This window comes from Argopecten irradians, chromosome 10 (genome assembly GCF_041381155.1).
Source record: "Argopecten irradians isolate NY chromosome 10, Ai_NY, whole genome shotgun sequence".
In the NCBI taxonomy this organism is placed as follows: Eukaryota; Metazoa; Mollusca; class Bivalvia; order Pectinida; family Pectinidae; genus Argopecten; species Argopecten irradians.
The window spans coordinates 26,203,352-26,228,541 of record NC_091143.1 but is presented as its reverse complement, the minus strand read 5'-3'; the positions used below and the strand labels follow the sequence as shown (position 1 = coordinate 26,228,541).

Genomic DNA, 25,190 nt, shown 5'->3' with positions numbered 1-25,190 from the left:
CAGCGAAAATTTTCGGCAATTTCCAAAGATTCCGAAGAAATTGGCTGTGGAGATGGCTGTGAAGAGGTCGAGAATGTTACATTGTACTTTGACTTCAATTACAAACCATGTTTTCTGAACATGACTGAGGATGGCATTCTACCATCATATACCCCTGTATTCCGTGTGGTTCTCTGAGTTTCACTGCCAAATAGAGCTTCTGATAAATCTATCACATGAAATCAAGTAAAATGAAGGGAGGTAACTCCGTTATTTATACTTCTGTTACTGGGTATCAAAGACAGCCAATAATATCATTTGTGTCAGTCCAGAATAAACCTCATTCCAAATATCCGCCTTGTTACGTCATCCTGACTACGACTGTAATGGATAAACGAAACAACCGTTTTCATAAGACAACAATATCTTGACAAGCACATTTACAAGTGTACTATAAATGAATCCAGACTGAAAGCAGCGATGTATTTACAATTAACCTAAGCTCAGTTTTACGAATATTCTACAAATATGCAATTCAGTCTAAGAGAACATTAAAAATTGCACATATTTAGGAAACAAACTAGTTGTGTCAGAAATTAGATTAGTTGGTTAAACTATGATATGCCTGAAAACCCCACTCTAGTGAAATGTATGTAAAATGTTCAAACTCGCTTACTGTCCGCCATTATATACATGTATAGTGGTTGGGGTATTGTATGCCAAACCCTGGCTCTCGCCTGTGAAGAAAATAATTTTAGTCTAGTACTCAAATAACTATTACGATAGTGTGTTTAGCTTATTATATGCATGTTCTTGTCTAAAAATAATTTCATCGACTCCTCAGTGGATATGTATTGTATTTGTTCAACGTGCGGGACTTTGGCTCGGGTATGGGTACAGCGTACATGTTTCCTTATTTTGAAAGCAATGGAGACTGGCTACATTATCAATTATAGGAAGTGAAATACAATAACATTAAAAGAACAAAAGGTGCTCATTTTGTTGAAAATATTGCCATGTATTTTTATATTATATTGTAATTATCAAATCACGTGCTTCATTTTCCGGTCACAACAGCAAAAGGACAATATCTGGTATTAACGTAACGAGTTGGAATTTCAATTTCAAAATACTTAACTGTCAATGTCGTAAAATTTGCCAATATCTCTTGTTATATGTTTCATAAGGAATGTAGAACAATATATTAATGTCATATTATGCTTCGTGGTTATGTAACAGAATTAGCCCCTTTGACGTAAAATTACCCATAAGAAAGCATTACAGATTTTAAGGAAGGCTTCTTTTAAAAATAAGATATTTCCTTTCGAAACGGCTTTTAATTGTCAAAAAGGGAATTTCAATGTAAAACGAGATAATTTCGTAGATACACAAAAGATGTACGGTTAATACAACATTTATTATCACCTTCTGGGCGATTTATTTAAAATAAATCAAATGTTAATTTTCATAACGTGGGTCGTTTTATTTTTCCCGCCGTCGTCCTACTTTTTATATATGCTAGGTTTACACTATGTTCCCGGCGGCCACGGCAGCCCCGTTTCAGACCACCGTGGACAAAACGTGGTGACCGCGAGACAACGTGAGACAACGCAGAAGGACGTGATAGACAAACGTGAGCGGTCGTGATTACCGTGGATGCCGTGTCAGATTTTTAAACTGTCAAAAAATTTGCCACGGCAGTCACGGTACAGATGGTGAACGCCACAGGACGTAATAAAACGGCATTGACGTAACAAAACGTAACATCGCGTACGAGGCCGTGACAAAACTTCCAGACGGTTCGTGGTGGAACGGGCAGCAAGCACGTTCCCGGGAATCTCACGGTGATTTCAAGTTTTGTGACGTTCTGTTGCGTTTTTTCCACGTTTTGCCAAGGTTTATGCAGATTGACTGCACGTTTTGTGCCGGTTTGTCAAGGTTTGTCAAGGTTTTAACGGCAAGCCAAGATGGATGATAGCCGTTTTGATGCGTTCTGTCAAGGCACATCACGGCTTGTAGCGGTGGAAAGCCCGACGTAATACGGCGTGTTACGTCCTATTACGTTGCAAGCATTGTATGATAGAGTATCATTGCCTTGCCTGGTGCATTTTGCTACTTTTTGGAATTATTTGTTTTAATAGATAGAAATAGTCATTTTCAAACACATTTAAACCATCAAATTATACGAAACCTATTATTGTAAAAGGCAGATTAAGTGATAACAATTACAGAAAAAAAATGCGTAGAAACACTTGGCTATAATAATTATATATTTCTTTTAACACATTTTGTAACTAAACTTGTTTGAAATGACATTTTCGGCAATAAATATTGTTTCATTTGCTCCAAAAAAGCCCGTAATCAAGCTTTCATCCTTAGTAAGCCTTGGCGGACCGTGAAAAACGTATCGGAGCTTGATCAAAACGTGTAAAACGTAGCAGACCTCATCAGATCGTAACAGGACTAGAGAGAACGTAGTGTTATCCTTGATAGACCGTGCTAAAGCCGTAGTGTACCTTTAACCTCCGGGAACAGCACTTTCCCCTGTATCCACGGTCCACCACGTAATCCGTAAAAGACCGTGGCAAAACTTCACAAGACCTAGCTCAACTTGAATACAGAAACAAAAATAGCCAAAATTCCACGGCGCACCACGTTTCGGGAAAACGGGGCTACCGTGGTCGCCGGGAACATAGTGTAAACCTACTTACCGAGCGTTAGTTGACCACCACAGCCAGACGGCAAAACAGCAACGTGAATCTTCTTTGTTACATAGACAACACAGAATCCTGCATCTTAGGTCATCTATGTAAATTTTCTGATGTTATCAATCTTTTCAAAATTTGGTTTTTTTTTAGATTTTTTGTATCGGAAAGCTAGTGGTATTTAACTTCTGTAATGCTTTCCTTGAATGTTCTTGAAACTGGGTCCAGATAGTTGAAGGGAATATTTCCAGAGGTAGTACAGTTGCGCAGTGACGTTCACTGGTACAAGGGAGGTAACTCGTAAAGCAAAACGTAATTTTCAATACCACATTAAAAGCTATGGTCAGTCCGCGATTTTGCTTTCTGGTATACGTCAATGTGAATAGCAGGTAGGGGTTTGATCTTTACGGGATTTCATTATTGTCTAGACCTCCTTTACGTCTGAAAATAATCATCTACTCAATACTGTTTTGTATAGATACTAGCAAAATACGAACATGGCGTTATTTAGAAATATAAATCAGTGGTAATTTAGTTTTCCCGATCGAGGAAAATGTAAGATGCATAATGAAGTATTTAGGGAACGTTTTAAAAGATCATTTCGGTTTTTCAAACTTCCTCTTTTCCTTTGTCCTCGTTATGTTAAATCACTAGAACTAAGAATACCCGATAGGCTATATTGGTCATCCATTAAACGGTTTTATTGACGAACAGAATCTATGTTGGATGTCTTCGCTGGATATGCCGAGCTAAAATGATTCTCAAAGACAAAAGAGAAGTTGCCATAAAACAAATAAAGAACATTATTCGCAATTGTGACTTATAGTTATCAGTTCGAACAATATGCTAGCTAGTCCTCTATACAAACATTGCCAAATATCTGGTAACTAGTATTTTAAGTTAATTCAATCGATTTTTACATAACGGACGTAACTTGGAATGAAGGCCAATGACATTCATTTGCGTAAACCCTTCGTTATTCAGGAATGGAATCAGTGAAAGGAAAAGGTGATTTTTGAAGGATGGAAGCAACACTACATCACAAGCTAGCCTGCCTCTCTGAACTTTAAACAACATTTCAACAAAAACAAGAAACATTTAATCAAATTAAATACAGTTTATTCATAGCTACACTTGCTAATATGTGGTGTATCTACCCAAAACGTCAATTTCTGGCAAATAAAAAAGAACAAATATGACGTATTATACATGCGAGATTTAGATATATCTGACTGACCCTGGGATCATTTTATCAAATTACAAATTTGATTTTTAAATTCTTTGTTTAGAATATTCTGAAATTGTTTGTAAAAATATATCGATCCAGGTAAATCTGATGTTTTATTAATTACCAGAATTTTAGTTTCCTTCCTTCACTTCTTTCCAAATGCATGAACATCATGAACCAGATATATCTAAATTATATTATAGTAATAGAATGTAGACAAGCACCTTGATTAAGTCTAACATAAGGTAAGCTATTTCAGGTTTTATTTCTTGTCAATATGTAACAAAGCCATAGCAGTACAAACTGCTGGTCTTATCTCTTAAACTGTTGTCATAGTATTTTTATAACACTTATATTTTGCATGTCTTCAAATCAATATATTTATAGGATTTTCACAAACTGGAATAGATGACAATGCACATAAGCATTTACTAATATATTAACACTGATAATTCACTATAATCACAATACATTTATATAGAAGTATAAGTAAAAATAAAACAAAATAAAAAAGTATTCATTGTATAAACAAAGGAATTGCACCAGAGTTTTAGTGTTAATTTACATTTGGTGCATTTAAATGGTGTAAATGACATTTAACACCAAAAAGTTGTTATGTGGTAAATATATGTATGTGGGTGTGGACTAGAGTTTAAATTAGTATTCAATGTTTAAATTATTATATTCTCATATAAACATTTAATATATATATTTTTAACATCTAGAAAATTATTAAAAAATATTTCAGATTTTTTTTTCATAACCAAAGACATTTTACAGGTAATTCTTTATGAATTGTAATTTTTACTTATCATGGTGAAGGTTTTTATCTTCATATTTTATAGTAGGTTTTTATCTTCATATTTTGTAGTAGGTTTTTATCTTCATATTTTATAGTAAGTTTTTATCTTCATATTTTGTAGTAGGTTTTTATCTTCATATTTTATAGTAAGTTTTTATCTTCATATATTATATCTTAACACAAGGACTTTGTATGTAAGAAAATATTGCTTGTTGGATCTGAGAATCAATCCAATCATAGCTATTGTTACTTTAATACAACATAATTATCAATGTACATGTGTTGTATAAGTGTTAATTGTATGTGTGATGTATATGTGTGTGGTTGTGTGTCACATGCTTTGTAGTTGTGTAGAATATGTACTGTGATGTGACTGCAGTATGTGGTTTGCTCAAATGTTGTAGATACAACAAATAAATAAACCCTAGGAGCATCATACTATTTGGATGTTAAAACTCTTCATTTAAAAGTGTCACTTTTTAAATTAAAATCCATTTTGTCTTTGTCAATTTTACATTTTTTCCAAAGCTCCTTATCCATTAAGTTTAACAAGTATGTTTTAAACTCTTTTACAAAACACAAAATATAGTAATACATACAAATAATAATTTCCTTGTGGATTAAGTTGAAATATTATCTATCCACAATTCTGGTTCCACTTAATATTTTGCCATTTTTGATAACACCAGCAAAGGATCTTAATTCTGGCTTTGAATTTTCTCAACACAAGGGAGATAACTCCTACACTTCCATCTGATAATTTATAAAACGGTCAGTATAGGGTTTCTTAAGCCCAATATTTCGGCCAAAAAAACATTACAACACTTGTAAAATCTCATCAACTCCCTTGCCTATTGATGAGAGAAATAGTTAACAAGCGGCCACTAAAAAGATATGCCAATAAAAAGTCAGGATTCAAAATTGTTTAAAACATTAAAGATAAGTTTATGTATAAAATAGTACAGGAAGTTCTTTTATGTGTCACAACTGAAGGATTTGCGATCGTGAACAAAATCGTTTTTATTGGCATAAATTTTACCTTATATTCCTCAATCGCCAACACCATACAATATTTCAAACAATAGAATGATCAATCTGATATGACCAATTAATACATCTATTATTTAAAACCAGGTATGAGGAGTTAATAATCAAAATAAGTTTAATACACAAAGAATAAAAAAGATGATCCATTGAGTATTAATCTCACAAATATAATCAAAGTTGCCAATTTTTTTTTCACACTAGAGGCAAGTACCACTCAACACTTCTTTTTGAACCTCATAGTCACTTAAATCAATTATATCCTTTCATAATCTCTGAAAATTGTACCAAAATCTTAACAAAATACAATATTATTGTTGTTTCAACATGAAACTTACTTTTAAATTTTAGTGAATTTTCCTAGGACAGTCATATACTTATTAAATTTAATGTAATTCATGCATATAATCTTTTTAGAGAGAGGGCTTATATAGGCATAGCCTGCTACCCAATCCCTATTAAATCTGATGATTTAATAAAAATATTTTGAAATGAAAATATAATCTTTCGCTCCAGACTTAATGTATATCAGTTGTCATTTTTCTCTCTCTTATTATCAGTTTATCAACAAGCTCAAAGACACTACCTCACACTGTTAGTACAATACATAAATGTTTCAATATGAATGTCTCTATAGAAGCTCAATTCAATGTTTAAACGTGATTAACCAATTTCAATTTCAGTTTGCATAGACATGAACTAGAAAGGAGTTATCCCCCTTTTTGTATTAAACAGACTCTTACTGAAGTACATTTTGTGGACAACTGTTTTGCCAGAATAAACATAAGATATATTTTTGACTAATAAAAATATGCATATGTATGTACATCAAAGTTCTCATCCTATATTCGTAAATATTGCCCTCTTTTTCCCCCCTTATAAGCCAAGAACAATTTTGAGATTTGTCTTTAAAATGTCCATGCTTTGTAAGTATGAATTCAAATGGAACTTTGTCCTACATAGCCTTTAGAATGTTTTCTTCAATGTGCTCTAGGCTGGAATCTCATGTAGAAAAGAAAACTAGGCATATGTTCTTCAGCTTAAGTTCATACCACCATTTCACATGCAAGAAAAAGTTGACAACGTCACTTATTGGAACACAACTTGATCAATTTGTATACAGACACTTTCATCAAATTTTGCAATTATTAAAGTCATTCAGACAGCATTCAATCTCATAACTCACATGATTATTTTGAAAATATTGAAAATAAAAATAACAAACTGTAACAGCAGATCATTTTCTGAAGCGAGACTACCATACCACAAAATTATTCATTTTTTCCAGATTCAACAACTTGGCCATGGTTAATATATCTGATTCTAAATTTCATACCTAAACTTCTGGATGTGTATTCAATACTATTCATTTTTTTATCAGTACTGTATTAGTATTGGTACATATATCAAGATTATAGCACAAATGTGGCGTTTAACAAAAGTAAATAAGGAATGTTTGATAAAATAAACATTTAGGCTGTATAAAACAATACTTCAATCAGTATAATGGTAAATTTGTAATTTTAGAATGCCTTGCACAAAACCAAATTATCTAGACAAACTTGTAAAATAATTACATACCTATAACTGTATCATCCTACACAAAAGCACTTCTTTGGACTCACTCAGTAAAATAAAGTCTCGTTAAATGCTTCACACAAGAAGATCTCAACTTTAGGTAACATGATGTGATGGATTTTTGATCATACAATTTCAAATATTCTAGGTCTACAGATGGTAACTGATATATACTGTCTGTAGCAAAATGAGAAAACATGTAATGTTACATAAATAATTATACATTATTTCAATGTATTCGATAATGGAAAAAACAACAACATGTATTTTAACAAAACAAACTGTTTGATGACATGATACAACACTTTTATCAACAAAAAGGCACATCAATATCACTCTGTCAAACTAAAAATCTCAAATCCTTTTTTTTGTGACACAAAATATCAAAGCTAGATAAAACTAGTCATAAATAAAATCTATTGTAATAAAAACTTTTCATATTAAAAAGAAATAAAACTTTTTTATCTATCGATATCACTTTTTGTATACCCAATCTATGGATTTTCACTTAGATATTTTTTGATAAAATAATTATAATGAACTTTTTAATAAGGTAAACCTTTTGTTTCCTTGATTTAAACTACCTGGTACCGTACTTCTCATTTATATGCATATTTTTTTTTTTAATCTTAAAAAAAATCATAACAGATCTTTGATCATACCACATACTGTTGGATTGTGTCACTGAATGTCATGACAAGCATTTCTATATCAGAAACTTATATGTAGTAAAATCTAATTACAGTGGATGTAAAAACTATATAGACCTTATACTACATAGTCACATATATTATATTTAGGATATCTAATAAACTTTCACACAAGCCCAGCAATTTCAAGAGCATGGATTTGAATAAATCTTATATAGGGGCAAGCAATTATGCATAGTTTGCAAAAATGCAAATATAAAGAAATATCTCTTTATTTAGTTGTTTTTTCCTCAATTTCAAGTTTATGATTAAAGAGATTTATTGTGTCCTTGCAGACTGTTACTAGACATATCCATCCCAATCACAAATCATTGCTAGAGCCTGTGATTTGAGTATCATACATACACATATAGAAGTCCTGGCATCGACATACCATCTGTTAGCCTATAGCTACACATCAACATATACACTTGTGTCACATGTGTGATTCTTAGAGGCCACAGACAGGAGAATGTGGTTTGTACCTTCGTTAGAGACCGATTAATTAAGCATTATTATTCATCTATACAATTTCCGTTTCCATAATGCCCATACAATACATAAAGAACATTCAGTCAAGCACACTTATTATTTTCCTCTTAACAAACTTAAAAATATCAACACATCTTAAAACATTTATCACAGATGGCAAGCCCTTATTTAAAATTGTGGATTCGTTTTTTATGGTAAAATCAATAAGTAAGATGACCAACATTAAAATAATGGAATAACTTTTGTGTAATCTCGTGATAGAATCGACTGTATTGAAATACAGCCTGGCTCTATATTCCAACAAATAAGCTTAACAATCCATCTGGCGTTCTTTACTTTGGTTATTTTATCAGCCAGATACTTCTCTGATAAACTACACGTATTGCTAATTGAAATGCAAATCTATGATAATTGGTACTTGACATTAAACATTTTGTACTTGAAAGGGAAAATGGAAGGCTTCTCAAGATCAGTCTGCCTCATTGAATTATATTGGACATGTAATATCTGACTAAATTATCCACAAACACCTGTTGTAACTGAAAGTTGCTATTACATATTGCATCATACCCCAATACTAACTGACACACAGTTCTTACATATCTAACCAATAGCTGGGTCTTTTGTCTATAACAATGAAATGAATCTTCTATATGCATGACATGGATTTTAATGTGAAAAGTTTACAATTTCTATCAAAAATATCAGTAACATACATTGAGTGATAGTTATCCTGCATACAGAAATGTGAAGGCGTGTATGCACATTGTTCTCTGATACAATGTTTGAACAGTTCATTTTTGATAGATCTGTTTGCATGGTTTATACCTCAAGTAGCAGGTTACTTTAACACTGTAAGTACCGTATGTAATATGTAACAGAGACATTCAATGCTAGAGGTGTAATTTGTAGTCTTCCATGTAATTTGAAAACAAATTGTAGTCAACTAGGATTGAGGTCTTAATTTCTAATGATTGATTGTAGTTAGGTTTGAGGAAATGATTCAAATATAAACCCATTACATCGTTGTACCTCCTCAGGTCAAAGTCAAGTTAAAATTATTCATCTCCTGGATACATGATCAGTATTGTAGGAGCGCCCTCACCTCCCCCCCCCTCCCTGAAACATAGTCAGCTTTGCAGTGACACCTGAATCCTCTTTTTTCTTTGATCCCGTTCTTCAGATACCACCAATCCCCCACCCCCATCCCCATATGAACTTGTAAAACCCAGAATTCCACTATCAACTCTACAAACAGCTCTCCCTTTAACCCCCTCCCCCATCCCCACTAAAGTTTAGATGTTCCTGAAGGACTGTACTCGACATTTGAACATCAGCTTTGATTTAATGGAACCCCCTCCCCCCACCAAATCCCCATCCCCGTCCTTGCCCCAAACCCAACCCCACAACAGATGTAAATATATCAACACATTACTTATATGTCATTAGAAGGTATACATCATAATATAACAGTTAATATAACAAAAACAATATACATGGACACCTAACCAGACATTCTCACTTAGGCACAAACTTAGTGGTATAATGGCTCATAACACATACATCTTCATCTATATAATCAACAAGAACTTGGCTGAAAACCTGAATTCAACAATTTCTCATAGCAATTATATAGCAAGTCATTTAATCAGAAGAATGGAAAGGTCAATCAAGAACACTTCATATGTTTCTTGTTGATCATCAACTTAGAATCTGTATCACTGATATGGCATAAGGTCATTCTAAACTGAAGCAAGACAATGTATGATTATAAAACGATTGAGCAGGTTAAATTCGATAGATTGTCACAAGGATTGTGGATAGGTCAAGATGGCACATACATCCTATGAAACAATAAAGCAAGAGATTCCTTATGATTAATACACTGGGTTAAGATTCAGAGATATAAATATACCACAGCATTGACATGGACGTGACAAAATTAGGAGAGTTGTTACAAATTTAAGATTACTGTATACGTTAATTGATTTAGGGGTTTTTCTTTGCCCTCTTTTAAATGATTTCTACATTGAAGTAAGCCACAAGCTGCCATAGTTTCAAACTCGGCTAAATGGTAACATATAACAACCATATTGATAAGACTAGAAATGGCCAAGTTAAGCTCCATATAGCTAGCTAGGAAATAAGTTTATATTGGCAGGCCTATGTAAAATCTAGAACAATATGTCTTTGTGAAATAAAAGAGTATGCTATTACATATGACCAACAAAATATCAATACATATCATAGAAAGACCAATATACAATCAAAACAACCATTCATAATACACAGCGCAGTCAACCAAACAGTAAAGGACAAAGCACATGGACTTATCAGCCAATCAGACATTATAGGACAAAGCACATGGACTAATCAACCAATCAGACATTATAGGACAAAGCACATGGACTTATCAGCCAATCAGACATTATAGGACAAAGGACATGGACTAATTAATCAACCAATCAGACAGCAGGACACACATATATATATATGACATCAATTCTTGGCCAATCAAACAGCAGGGTACAGATATATGAAATGGACTCTTCAATCCATCAAACAACATGACATATATACAACAAAGACTTATAAGGCATTAATCAAAGCAAAACTCTAGACTGTGATATCATCAATATAGCCTAAGCCAATCAGACGACATGTAACATCAGCTTCAAGGCTTACTTATATAAATGCAGCCAGTCAGATGACAGGTAATATCATAATCAGCTTGAAAGCCAATCAGACGACATTTGATATAAGCTTGAAGGCCAACTTATCACATTACGGTAGCACTCTTTGGTTTTGCTTGATTAAATTGATTTATTGATAAGATATGGAATGCAATTTTCTTTTATAATTGAGAATATGCTAAGATTTTCATGTAGGACTTAAAATATATACACAACCAGATTGTCATACAATTATTTCTATTTGCAATATCATTTGACCTATTTTAATCTATCACCAATGTTATACAATTACAGAAAAGTGAAATTACATCCCGAAATAATAGTGCAAATATTAATGTGTTTGAGCAGTGCATATACGAAATATGTTTTCTTTTACTTAACCAGGAAAATTATCAAAATGAAGTTATTGTACCCATTAGTATCTTCACTGTACACAATGTAGTGGAGTTTAGAGCTTATTACAATGTTTTGTTTACTTTCTTTGACCAGGGAATTAAGAAAAATTAAAAATAATATTATAATATGTAATTTAGCTTGAGCAGTTCTATGAAATTCAAAATGTATATCATATTATCATATTTTCTAGACAAAAGATAAATATACATATTTTTTTTGTCATTTTCTGTGGTTTAATTAAATGAAAAAATATTTGGCACAAAACGGTTGATTTCCTTGCCCTACATATGGTTTATAGATTGCTATGGATGTATGGGGCTGACAGTGGAGGACATTGCATGTAGTTCATATACCAAGGAGCACCAATGTATGCACAACTATATATTACATACAAGTTATAACCAACACAAAGGTAAGTCAATTGACAGTGAAACTTTCGTGAAAATCTCACCTTCAGTACACACACTTATACACATAACAGCTTTGTTTAAAGTCAAAATATACACAGATTAACAAAATCTTTAACCGTTAATACATATGTAGATTTCATAATTGAACATGAAAATTGAGGGAACTTGTGTAATATGAAAAGCGTTTTAAGATATAACCATATATGGAGTTAAAGTTCAGATTGAAGATATTATGAACTTTTGATATTATGATGAAAATGATGATTACATACAGATGTATTGTTAAACACTGGCCGTGGTCTGAGAAAACAATACTGTACTATGTTTCAATGCTAGGGTAGACAAATCATTAAATTACATTGTTAACTTCTACATCTAGACACTACAAGGGTTGTATATTAACCATTTTGTCAAGAGAGGAACTACACACTTTGATTTGCACCAGTAATGAAAACATGGCCATTCATACATATGCATTATAATTGTGAAACAGATTGACTAGACGATATATTTCATAGTTCACTTTCTAGACATTGGCATTCATTCTCACTTGATATGCAGTATTGCTGATGACGGTTTTAGCTTTAGAACAAATACACAAACTTACACAAGAATCTCACCAATCACAATAAGGCAAAAGCCATGTCATAAAAGTGCAACAATATCTGAAGAAGGATTCTGGAAACCAGACTATGTAGATTTAGCATTTGAAAGAAAGCTTCCACATTTTTTTTTTATATAATTCTATTTGATTTTTAAAGCTACATACAAATAAAGTGTAATAATCTTTGATAACAAAATAACAGTCCAATAAATCCAAATTCCAATTTGTATTCACGCTCATATTATGGTTAATTGTTAATATCTTTGATTTTTTTGGGGGGGGGTCAAAATAAATGTTTTAGCTATGATGTCGTTTAAAGCATACCATTTTTGTTGACTAATAAATTTGATTTTAAGATTACTTTACAACACAAGTTATCATCAAATCTTCACCAGCAAAAAAATAATAATTTATTATACTGAGAAATATTATTTATTATTATGATAAAAAAAGTCCTATACATTCAGATGCAAAGATAACCATAGCAAGTTTGAAAAAGCATGTTATAGGAACTTAATCTGGATTACGAGTCTAAGAAAACATACCCTGATTTAAAACTTGTCATTTAAGTCACTGGAGATAAAACTTTGCCACAATCATACATATACAATAGCAGCAGCTTGACAAGCTTATTTGAACCTCAGTAATACTGTCAATCCTTTAATGTCAATGCCGAAATCCTTTCCTGGTGTTCTTTCAACTGATAAGGAAACTTTCGGATAAGCAATAATGTCAATATTTCATTTTGGATCATATGATCATGTCAAGCTGCCATACATATTAGACACAATTAGTTCTCTTTCAATTCTATCACACATGTATATAAGCTTCTATATTTTACATGCCAGCTCTGCATGGTTCACATCACAGTAAATACACCGATAAATTGTACCAGTAAAATAATTATCGTGATTTTTGTTGATTTTTAACTCCTGATTTCTAATAAATTAAAAAAGGATTTCACATTTTTTAATATCTATTAATAGCAATAAACTTTTACACTAAATAATAATATATCAAGTCTTTTTAATACTGTTCCCGATTAACCTTGAACTACTTTTACAATTCTTTTAAATAATGATATTTTTAGACCTAGATCATTATAAAACATAAACTGAGTCAGTTAAAACTAACAAATTAGATGTTGATTTTTCATCAGCATGTCCCCGTCAATCCTAGCACAACATATGATAGGCTGCATGATTTTGATACATGTATAACAATTGTAGCAGTTCTCTACCCTGAGACAGTCCTTCATAATGCATTCTCATAGTAAAACAACATCCAAAGAACTAAACTGCCAATTCACAATGTTTTACACCACAACAGCCAGATCGACCCAATCCTTATCATGAAAATCAGGAATATATTAAACAATTAAACAAATAAATAGCATTTAACAATACTGGAGACAAACTCAATCCACATCCAATAGAGTTTTAAACACTGAAATCATGGGAGACAAAAGAAAATGGAACTTATTAAATCGCTGATAGAACCTCAAACAAGCCCTCGCTAGAGCAATGGAGATTCTGGTGCGTGACCAAAGTACAAACATTATAAGATGACATCTCACAATCAAATCAACGTCAAAGTGAAGAAAAAAGTACCTTCAGAGCTTTCCGAACTGGACAAAAACCAAGGAGGTTAATTCCTAACAGTTCACATCTTCATCGTCTAAAACAGTTTCCATACTCTTATCAATAGAATCCTGAATTGACTATACATAACACAAATTAACCAATATTCTAAACATGGTATTATAATACAAGTGATCCTGGTACCTCATCTCTCTCTATTATACAAAATACCTGGTCATCTCCATAAAATATCTGGCTTAAGTTGATTCACTTAAGATGAAACCAAAATGCTTAAAGACATACCTTAATCTAGGAATTTATATACAAACAAAATACCTTACTATGTACAATATTGGTATGGCCCTATACCATTCGGAAAACTACCATAGGAATTCACACAGAAGAAACTACAAAATTCTGCTTACCATTTTCCACAAAATCACTTAGTCTCCAAACTTTTGGAAAGCATATTCTTTCTCCAAACCTGAAACAAAATTTTCCCAACTAATATGATAAACTTTTTAAATGAAAATTTGCATTCTAACAAATGAAATTCGAGATAATTTTGCCCTGAATTAAATTCATAAGTAAATGCTGTTGAAATTAAGAAACATCAGTTTATATTACGAATCACAAGTTCCATATTATTACTGCCAAAATTTCCTCATAAATTACTAAATGTATTATTTACCACCTACATAAGTTTTTTTATAAAGAGTGCAATCACAGTGGAAAATTCTTGCTTACATCAGATCAAATTATTTTGTAAGACATTTGATCAAACTGTACTATCATACCAACTGATTTTGATAAATTTTAACTTTTTGTAATCTGAAAAGCCTTTTAAAAAGTTGATTTAAAAAGAATGTGAAAAATAGTGATGTTACAATGACTGATTAACAAACGATGGACAGTAACAAGTAAGTAACTCATCTGATTGAAGTCAATCAATTACAAAAATTCATAATCAATTAATCGCTTGGCTGTTCAGCAATAAATCCAGAATAAGATTTTTATCACTTTTAGCTATTTCGCATGGTTTTGCTTCTAATATCATATCATATCCTCAAAATTAAAGCCTTTTCCATTTATTTTTCTGGTTTAATCAATATGTTTGTTACCATGATAAATGTTACAAATTAAAGTAAGCAAGTTTAATACTGTAGCATTTAATTTTACCATTGTAATCTATAATTAAAGTAAGGTAATAAAGAAGAAAATCTGATGTGATTATTGACCAATCATCAGATGATTATGTACTACCAATTTTTTCGATAAATCAATAATGGTTTTCAGCTGATAATACATCACTAGTGTGAAATAAATGGTCACTAATTGTATGATTACTCCTGCGACGTAACATAAACAGAAAACTATGTACATGTACAATATTTTAGCAACATCTGTGCAAATAGATTTGTTATAATTATATTTTGACATGACATGAATATTTACAGAAAAATTCAAAAGAAAATATTAATAAAGTACTTCAAACTAAATGGGACATTATTTACAAAACATTTGCCCTCCTCATTATATCATCAGCGACAGGAATTAAATGGATGATATATGTATCAACAACAATATTCTGTACACACATCACGAGACATGATGTAACGTTACTTCCATCCAGGTTTGACCTCCAGGGGGCGTCTACATACAGCCGAAAGTCGAGGCTATAGGGTAAATAGGAATTTCTGGATGAAAGAACTTTAAGATATTTGGCAGTTTTTTCGCGATTTATGAAGCACTTCCCTTAGCAATGGCATATCATTCAAATGGTACGTACATATTGGAACACACTTTATATAAATTCACAAAGCATCAAAGTCAATATTATCACAGAACACACGTAACATTAAAATCCTATATTCATTTCAATACTATTTTGTGTCCATATAATCCAGTTGATAAAAATTCATCTAATGGAGTCTGTCTTTGTAATAGCTTATACATCCCAATGAATTCAATATTAACATCCCAATGAATTCAATATTAGTGAAGTGACGATATAACCATCTTGGTTTCAATTATTAACGGAACTTCCATCAAGCATCTATTGATGATTCTAACATTGTTATTGTGAATTTCGTATTTTTCTGAGACAGAAGTGGAACGGAAATCTAATAAGTAATACCTGAGCAATTGTTTTAACATTTCAAGTTGATAAAATTTGACTTCAAAAAATTATAATATTCACTCAACATGAAGCCCTATCATTCAAGTTAAAATTATGACATAAAATGAATGTATTGGACCATCGATGTGACAGCACTACAGATGTGAATAGATATGTTTATAAATCAATATTCAAAAATAAGCTAGCTGATATTTTTACAGGCTGACAACAGAACAAGGTTAAAAACTGTGGAACTTTGAATCACAAATTTCACAAATAACAGAGAGAAATAATTATCAACACTTGTACTAGATATTAAACAGGTTTCCCGGAATATGTTTTCAAGTCTAGGGCAAATGTCATAAAATAAAATCTTGTCAATGTCAAATGAAATCCCATCACAGAAACGAAGAAATATGTGCAACAGCACCTGCTCGTTCACTCATCTAGATATATGATAAGTATATGTAACAATTGTTTGTGAAAGTCTGAATTTTGTATTTTCTATCCATTCATTAGGGGAGTGTCAAATAAAAAACATCCACAATTAAAATGACTTCAATAGGTATGGCTATTTAACAAATGAAATTCAGGTCATGATATGATATAGGTGAATGTTATTATCTGCATTACGGACCAGTACCGGTCACTTCGTTATTGGAAGCTGCCTATTGCTCAGTACACATGTACTGGGCTGCAATTGTTCTCACTCCGAGATAAAACAACATGTTGTATTGCACATTCTCCAATGAAATCAGCGAGATCAATTCATTGTCTTACCAAACAAGGAACAAAAACAAACCACCGTCATTACCAAACTGACCATAAGAAGGCTCTACTATCATTTTAATTCGAGCCCAACCTTAACGGCTTGTTATGGAAATCGGGTAAAAAAAAAAGAAGTTAAAAACATTTCCTTATCCCTAATATTGAGTCAGGGATAGCAGGTTTACAACATCACATACATGTACACACCCTTTATCCTTAACTTAGCGATTATACTTCATTTGAGTTCAGCAGATTATTACGCTATGCAGGGATAAAATCTTTCGGATGCTAATATCAAACTATACCATTTGAGAACTTTTGATATGTTCCAGCTCACCATTCGTGATCTACACGATACACGCATTAGTGATCCAAGTCTATACAGTTTCTTGGTAAAATTATCACATCATCTTTTGCACCATGTCATCCTATTCTGAAGCTACCTCTCTATGTATGAGGCAGCATCACACATCTCCTTGACATAGCTAATACACAATCCAAGCATATATTCATAATTACATCATCAAAGATCAGTTTCAAAAAAACAAAAGTAAGAATTAATTCTTTTGTTTTTTATAAATTAAGATTATTAAAATAACTATTTTTGTCAAATTCTTGTCTTTGATTTTTACATAAAAGTTATTCAAATATCTATTTTTGTTTTGAAAAATTGTATTTTTAAAAAAAAATTAATAATTCAAAGAGTGAAATTCAACTTTTTAACATAAAATTAAAGATAATATTCCATACAAGTGGTTCTAATTTGAAGACATTAATTTTAGTCACTTGATGGGCTTTATACCTGAACATTGTCACTTGCACTGTAATGCTTGTATGTCCTACCATCTAATATACAAATTTTAGTGATATCTGACAACATCACTGAATCACTGAACTGCCTAAACCTTACAATCCAACAACACGTTAAACCTTTACGCCCTGAGGTGAAGAGGAACAACAAACTTGTGACTGAATGGCGAGATGTAGCGAATTCCAACTTCATTGAAGACTTTCTTTGGAAATCCGAGGTCGCAGAGGTAGACCTGAGCACAGTTTCCGAGCAGTGGGAGTGGAAGGGAGATGCTGAGGCACCACTTAAAAGGGACGGTACCACAGTTGACAGGCGGGTCCAGTGCCAGCACTGGCGCCCTGTTCTGTCCTACCCAACATTCCAATAACTTGTACCAGGCCTGATCCCGCAGGCTGGTCTGTTCATGGCTGTCCATGGCGTTGATAATCATATCCACAGAACCAACTGGAAGATCTGAAGAAAAGAATTAGAATGCCGCTAATCAAGCTACAAGGGAGATCAGCTCTGGGCATCTAAGAAGTCATAGAAAGTGCACTTGACCATCCATCGTGGAGATCTCACTTACAGGGCTGAAGGGAAGCCCCTCGATACTCAAGGTGTTACTATCACTGTCGCTATATCCACACCTTGAATATATCAAAGCAAAACTGAAGGTTCAGTTTGAAACCATGAATGAGACAGGTGTTTGGTCTTTTGATGTATATCAAAAGACTTGAATAACGGTACGCTGTGGTTGACTGTGGCTTTGATCATGGGTTCACTGTCTCGGTTATTTTAAAGGACATGTCTGCAAGCCTATGACTGGTCAATTTTTTCCCCTGAACTGCCTTCAGTTTTTGTATGATGAATTATTCCAGAGGTGGATATAGCAACAGCAGGGGTTTCATTATCAGGTGGTACCCAGTACTTTTTGCCGGTTGAACCTGGCTGTGGTACCGCCTAATTTGGGCTAAATTACATTGGATAGCATACAGATGGTATAGAAAGTACCCCCTGAAATTGCAATTGTACTGCCTCTCCTGAGAGATAATGAAACCCTTGCAACAGTGATAGTAACCCCTGGAGTATCAAGAATGGGTATACTGCAACAATACGCCATACTCAAATAGATTGGAATCACAATATAAACAGGATACTTAATAATCACAATACACTCTTAATGATTAAACTTAAATATTCGAGATAATTTATACATGTTTTATCTCTATCAATATTGTAGATTTGGATTCTTTAAAGAGTGTTGTTCTTGCGTTGTATTAATCTTATTGACATGTCTAAACTAAACAAACATGGTTCTATTTGATTTTTCCCCCATTTATATTATGTGTGCATGTGTAAATGACTTGCTGAAGTTACTTATTCTATGATTACCAATTATGATACTAAGAAAATACATCCAGGATCCAACAAAAATTACCTGATGGACTCGAAGTCCGTTTAGCATCGCACAAGGCGAACAGCGACAACTCATCCTCCATGGCACGGATCATTTGAACGCAGCTCGGTACAAATAGATGTACCTTAACATTGTGGTTGGACAACTGGCGGGCACAGCTGACTCCCTGGGCGCCCTGGATGTGGGGCCCACACAGCACTACTACCGTGGGTAACTGGTGGCCATTTTTAGGGTTTAACCTAGCAACCAGACGACTTACAACATCAGATTTAAATCAATATTAGGGTCTTAATTAATCACTAAACACTTCTGTTGTGTATATTGATCGGACTATGTGATCAATCTTCATACAGCTACCAACCAAATAATCATAGAATAAAATTACATTGAGCTCTGTAGATCAAGTTTCCAAAATGAACTTTACACCTCTTTATTTTTTATTAGTACAATTACTAGAGATACCAATACAAGAGGCTGTGGGCCTTAACGGTCACCTGATATTTGATACAAATTAAATTCTTTTAGTTATTTCATTTTCTAGCCGACGGAGATCTAGGTCTTTTGTTCACGAATCAGGAACATAGATCTAATAGGTCTACATACAAAGTTTCATTAAGCTCTTTATATTCACTCAAGTTATTGCGTTCACAAGTAAATGTTAACGCACGACGGTCAACACACGACGACAAACAAAAGACTATTGCAATAGGTCACCATGACCTATGGTCAGGTGACTTAAAAAGTAATTAATCATTTTCATATATATACTTCTCATTTCACTGGTGACAAAAAAGAATAAATCAAAAAGCAACGAATTCATAACTGGGTTTGGTAATCCCAGAAATTCTTATTTAATATATTATTAATATTTACCTGGTTGATCCACCAAGCAACTGTAGTACCATCTCACTAGCAGAGCGTCCTACCATCTCTACTTGACGGTCTGTCTTAAATCCATACTTTTCCGCTGTCGCAAAAAGACGGCTTCTCAGCTCGTAGGAGACACTAGGCACCACCAAGCCTTCATCTGAACAAAACATTAGCCATAGTACACACAAGAATCAACACTTTGACATACTCAACTATTAAAGATTGCAAAAGTTAACACTGTAGATAATTTATATAAAAATCTAAAAAATACAACTTGAAATATAATCTTAATTAATGCTTAAATTTTATAATTAATCATCTTTGGATTCTAGGAGTATATCCTTTTGTAAGTCTCAATGAAAATTTTTCTCTGAAAAAGTATCATACATAAACTTAATTATAAGTATGTATAGTATAATCCAATTTTGTACGCAAAAATAGCAGTGATGTGACCATATCATCTTTATACCAGTAATTCCACTATTTTTTACCAGTTATCACACTACTGGTAATTCTAATCAGTAATTAACTGCACTTCATTTTTTTCCGATAGCCATAACATATTCTTAATACCAGCAACTACACTGCATTGGATTCTTACCAGTAGTTATAACAATTCTCACCAGCTCCTACCAGTAAACACACTACATCTTACCAGTTAACACACTTCATCTTGAATTACCACTAAACACACTACATCTTACCAGTAAACACACTACATCTTACCAGTAAACACACTTCATCTTACCAGTAAACACACTTCATCTTACCAGTAAACACACTTCATCTTACCAGTAAACACACTACATCTTACCACTAAACACACTACATCTTACCAGTAAACACACTACATCTTACCAGTAAACACACTACATCTTACCACTAAACACACTACATCTTACCAGTAAACACACTTCATCTTACCAGTAAACACACTTCATCTTACCAGTAAACACACTTCATCTTACCAGTAAACACACTACATCTTACCACTAAACACACTACATCTTACCAGTAAACACACTACATCTTACTAGTAAATACACTACATCTTACCAGTAACAAACTGCTTGGTGTTGCTGTGACCCATGGGCACTTTAATCTGTTGTAGCACTACCGGTTCTGAAGCCAGAACATTCTCATCACATCTATATTTAGTTGGCTTCTTTGGTTCAGATGGGTTGACAGACTTTGGCTGTGTATTCTCGATCTCCTCAAACACAGCCTTCTTATCAAACAGAGCCAGGTTAGACTCAAAGTCAAACTCCTGTAGCACTGAGTCACTAGGACAACTGAAGCAGTCCTCCCTAGACATTCCCTGTTTTCTGTTGTTACGGCTCTCTATTTTCTTCGGTGTTGTGGACTTTTTGCGAACATCTGAGGCTGTGATTGAAACCAAACAGTTGTAGTTTATTATGTATAAAGGAGTTTCAAGATATCAAAATGATGTGGGTAAATTACTTTTTATCGTTGATTAGTCCCACCTTCTGTTGATTGTGATGTCATAAACTAAACATCAAAATATGACGTCACAACCACCAGAAGGTGGGACTATTCAACAATTTAATTGTTTGGTGTCTCCAAATCGATGTATTACAATTTTAACTCTATCCTAAATTATACAAGTAGAATAATCATTTTACAAACTTAATTTTAATATCCTTTTCAAATATAGTATATATTCTATTTATCAATTCTTCCATTTAAGAAAAAGGCTATTTAAATTGATATTACACTAAAATGATATAAAATGTAGAAATGGTGTACCCGAGTTTCTTCTAGGCCTCATCTGTGACTCTTCCTTGGTGGGAGTGAACCGTACATTTCTTACTTCACCTGGCGGTGTGTGTCTGTGTCCCCCAGCTTGTCCGTTAGTGTAACCATTAGTCAACACATTGGGCGAGTGTCTCTGACTAGTTCCATTGTTTGCCTGCTGGCTGTACCTTGGACTGTATCTATCACCACTGCCATAGTTTTTATAACAATTGCTATTAACGTCTCTGGCTGAGCCAGGACGTTGTTGAGTGTAGCCGTTTTGGCCACTGTGTCCATTGGTATAAGGAAGCTCACACACCTTTACAGGGGATGGACAACCTTCACCATCACTATTTTCTGGGGAAAGTTTAGAGGGCGTAGCCTCTTTAGATACAATAGCTACAGCCTCTGTGGGTGACTGCAGAATCTTTAGTTCTTTGATGTCTGAAGCACTAGAAAAAGAAACAATAATAGATATTTCAATTTTTAATCTGAATGGAGTTTGATGTCTTAACTAAATTTTAATTTTTACACAAATAATTAATACATTACTTATGGTATGTATTTATTTAGGTTTGAAAAGAATCATGAAATATGAAAAAGAAAGTATTAAGAATAGAATTGAGATTTTCAGTTATGATATTTATCCCATCAGCAAAAAGTTTTGAGAGTGTTGCACACACTAAATACTTTTGCCTTTATATATAGCACTACTTACTTCAGAGTGATATTCTGTACTTCACACTTCAGTCCATTCCTATAAGCTTTAAATATAGTAAGTGTTTGTGCTCTGTTATTGACAGACTTCAATTGACCTTGGTAAGTCCCAAGGCTATCACCGCAGTCTAGAGACACAATACTTCCAATGAAATCTGATCCCATTTTCAATCTTTTTCCTGTAAAACCAAAATAGCCATTATCATTTTAAATTTTATTGGATATTTTTCTCATATGCAATATCAATAAAGCATGCATTTGAATATGCTACACCACTGACAAATATGGCATTTCTTTATCAAAAAAGGAGCAGACAAACTAGTAGTACATATATATTCTTACCAACCTTTTTTTCACGAGACAGTCTGAATGCGATTAATCACATGTTATCATTAAAGCCACACTATACGTAACTATCAACAAAACATCAAGTGATATTCAAGCCCGATATTGTAAGTATTTGTAGATGAAGTTAAAATTAAGTTATATCAAAGAATATCAATAATGATTTCTTAATAACTTTAGTACAGCAAATGTTGAAAATTGATACTTGTAAACATGCCTTCATATCAAACTGGTCGCCATAGAAGTTACGATTATTGCCGAACGGAAGACGGAAAGTTCATGACGTCCCATACATCCTCGGAAAAGTTTGGACAGACCTTAGTAAGGGTAGTCACATGAAGTTCTCGGAACAACGTTACAATGTCGGTGAACTTCGGTTGGTTTGACTAACTGGGACCCAGCTATAGCTTGTGATGTTCAAATATTTATTTAATTATTTGACTTTTATTAAAAGTTTCTGAATCATTATCGCTCATCTTGACTTTGATTAAGTCCAGTCTCTGCATGATTTACAACAGGTTTTTTTTTCAACATTCTTCTAAATCATGAAAAAACTAAGACAGATACGCATATTGGGACTTTAAGAAGATATTTGGATTTAATTATGTTTTCATAAATATGTAATACGCCGATTCCGGGATACAAGGAACTCTTCTGGGTGGGAGGTAGAAAACGTTGATTTGGTCATGTGACCGCGAAAAATTTAGGGCACATTTTTCTGTCATGGCGGTGACACTTATAGGCAGTGAATACCAATGTCCGGGTAAAGGTCATAGTCGGTAATACTTGCTCGATAACGGAACTAAGATAAACTGTTATGTTTTGTGTTTCTTATTTGTTATTGATTTTTGGGAAAATGCACCAAGGTAAGTTATGAATTATTAGTGAGTGAGACGTCAGATACCGCTGATTTCCAACTGCTAGGCGACAGCTCCATTTGATGCCGTAATTTACATGTCATTTCCTTATGAAGTGTCTAAATTCAATTTTCGTGCATATTTAGATTAAATTTAATACAATATGTTCCGATAATTAATGTTAATTGTTCTATCATGATATGTAATTTTCCACCCGTGTTCAATCATTACATATGCCGCCATTTTGTTTCAAATGTGCCCTAAATTAAGTCACGTGGTGATGAAAGTCACATGACTAAACTGACTGAATGTTGTATCCCGGAATCGGCGTATTAATTCAAACACTTGCTTGATAGTGAAAATCTTCATCCACATTTCAGTTTGGAAGAACCAAACTGAAAATAACTAATTTGAAAGGCCATAATCAAAATACTCTAGATCAAACTGAAATTATGGTTAATCGTTGCAGCCCAAGTTTTCAAGACTAATTTCACAACATTGCAAAGAAATCTATCATTAGTCACCTTAATATAGGTTGTGCAATAACTAAAAGTCTTAAAATTAAAAATTCATGTACAGATATATTGTAACACATTGTCAGATAAATAGTATTATCAAATACTTTCATGAACGCAAGAAACTGAACCAAGAATCTATTTCAAAGTGATTTTTTTTTCAAAACAAAAACATCAACTAATGTAACTAGTGTATTTATAAACAAACTTTAAATAAAATCTACAAATACAGTGAACACGAAAAGCAAATGTAATTACATTTTAATAAAACATTATCATAACAATTATAAGAAGTTCTTTAGTGTTTTCTGTGTGAACTGAGGTATAAATAGATTAGCCTAAATTATAAATAACAACAACGCAACGAATGACCTACTTTTAAATTAGCAACTGTCTGGTACAAAATACGAGGCAACTTCAAAGTTTCACATCCAGAAAATAACCACATTCCATGAAGCAAGGTCTTTAATAGACCAAAAAGTTGTTCTTAATAATTTGGTAAACGAATATGTCGGAAATTTCGCTAATTTTCGAAACATATTGGACTTTGTTTTGGTGTCTTTGTCCTAGCAATGGCCGCGGTTGTTTATCAAGCAGAAAAATTCCAACGAAAGAAAATGTAATAAAGAGAAGTTGTTTAAAAGACATGTACATATTTTAAAAAATATGGATCAAAATACTTACCAAACCACAAAATAATTTTCTAAATCAACTTCTTTTCATACCCAAACCAAAAGAAAAAAATCCTTCGCTTTTTCAATCTTTCTCTCAAATTTTCAACATGGCCTCCAATAGAAATGTCAGGTCCGCTTACATCCTACACAAATAGGTAAAAAT

The 25,190-nt window shown here is 33.0% G+C and overlaps 1 protein-coding gene across 1 annotated transcript; it reads right to left on the bottom strand.

Moving 5' to 3' along the window:
- Nucleotides 1–3,781: 3,781 nt before the first annotated feature.
- On the bottom strand, nt 3,782–25,158 carry LOC138333500 (enhancer of mRNA-decapping protein 3-like). Its single transcript, XM_069281922.1, has 7 exons — nt 25,038–25,158; nt 22,638–22,815; nt 21,932–22,371; nt 21,221–21,547; nt 20,168–20,321; nt 19,316–19,533; nt 3,782–18,351 (listed from the first exon to the last, which is right to left on the bottom strand). Exons 2-7 carry the CDS (start codon nt 22,799–22,801, stop codon nt 18,020–18,022), a joined length of 1,635 nt encoding a protein of 544 aa, XP_069138023.1. The 5' UTR covers nt 22,802–22,815; nt 25,038–25,158; the 3' UTR covers nt 3,782–18,019.
- Nucleotides 25,159–25,190: the final 32 nt, after the last annotated feature.

Excerpts from the sequence above, each read along its gene's own strand:
- LOC138333500 (XM_069281922.1), bottom strand. The coding sequence starts at position 22,801 with ATGGGATCAGATTTCATTGGAAGTATTGTGTCTCTAGACTGCGGTGAT. Across the intron at positions 22,372-22,637 it reads GTACAGAATATCACTCTGAA|TGCTTCAGACATCAAAGAAC; the intron begins GTAAGTAGTGCT and ends TTCTTTTTCTAG. Across the intron at positions 19,534-20,167 it reads TTGCTTGGTGGATCAACCAG|GTTAAACCCTAAAAATGGCC; the intron begins GTAAATATTAAT and ends TCTGGTTGCTAG.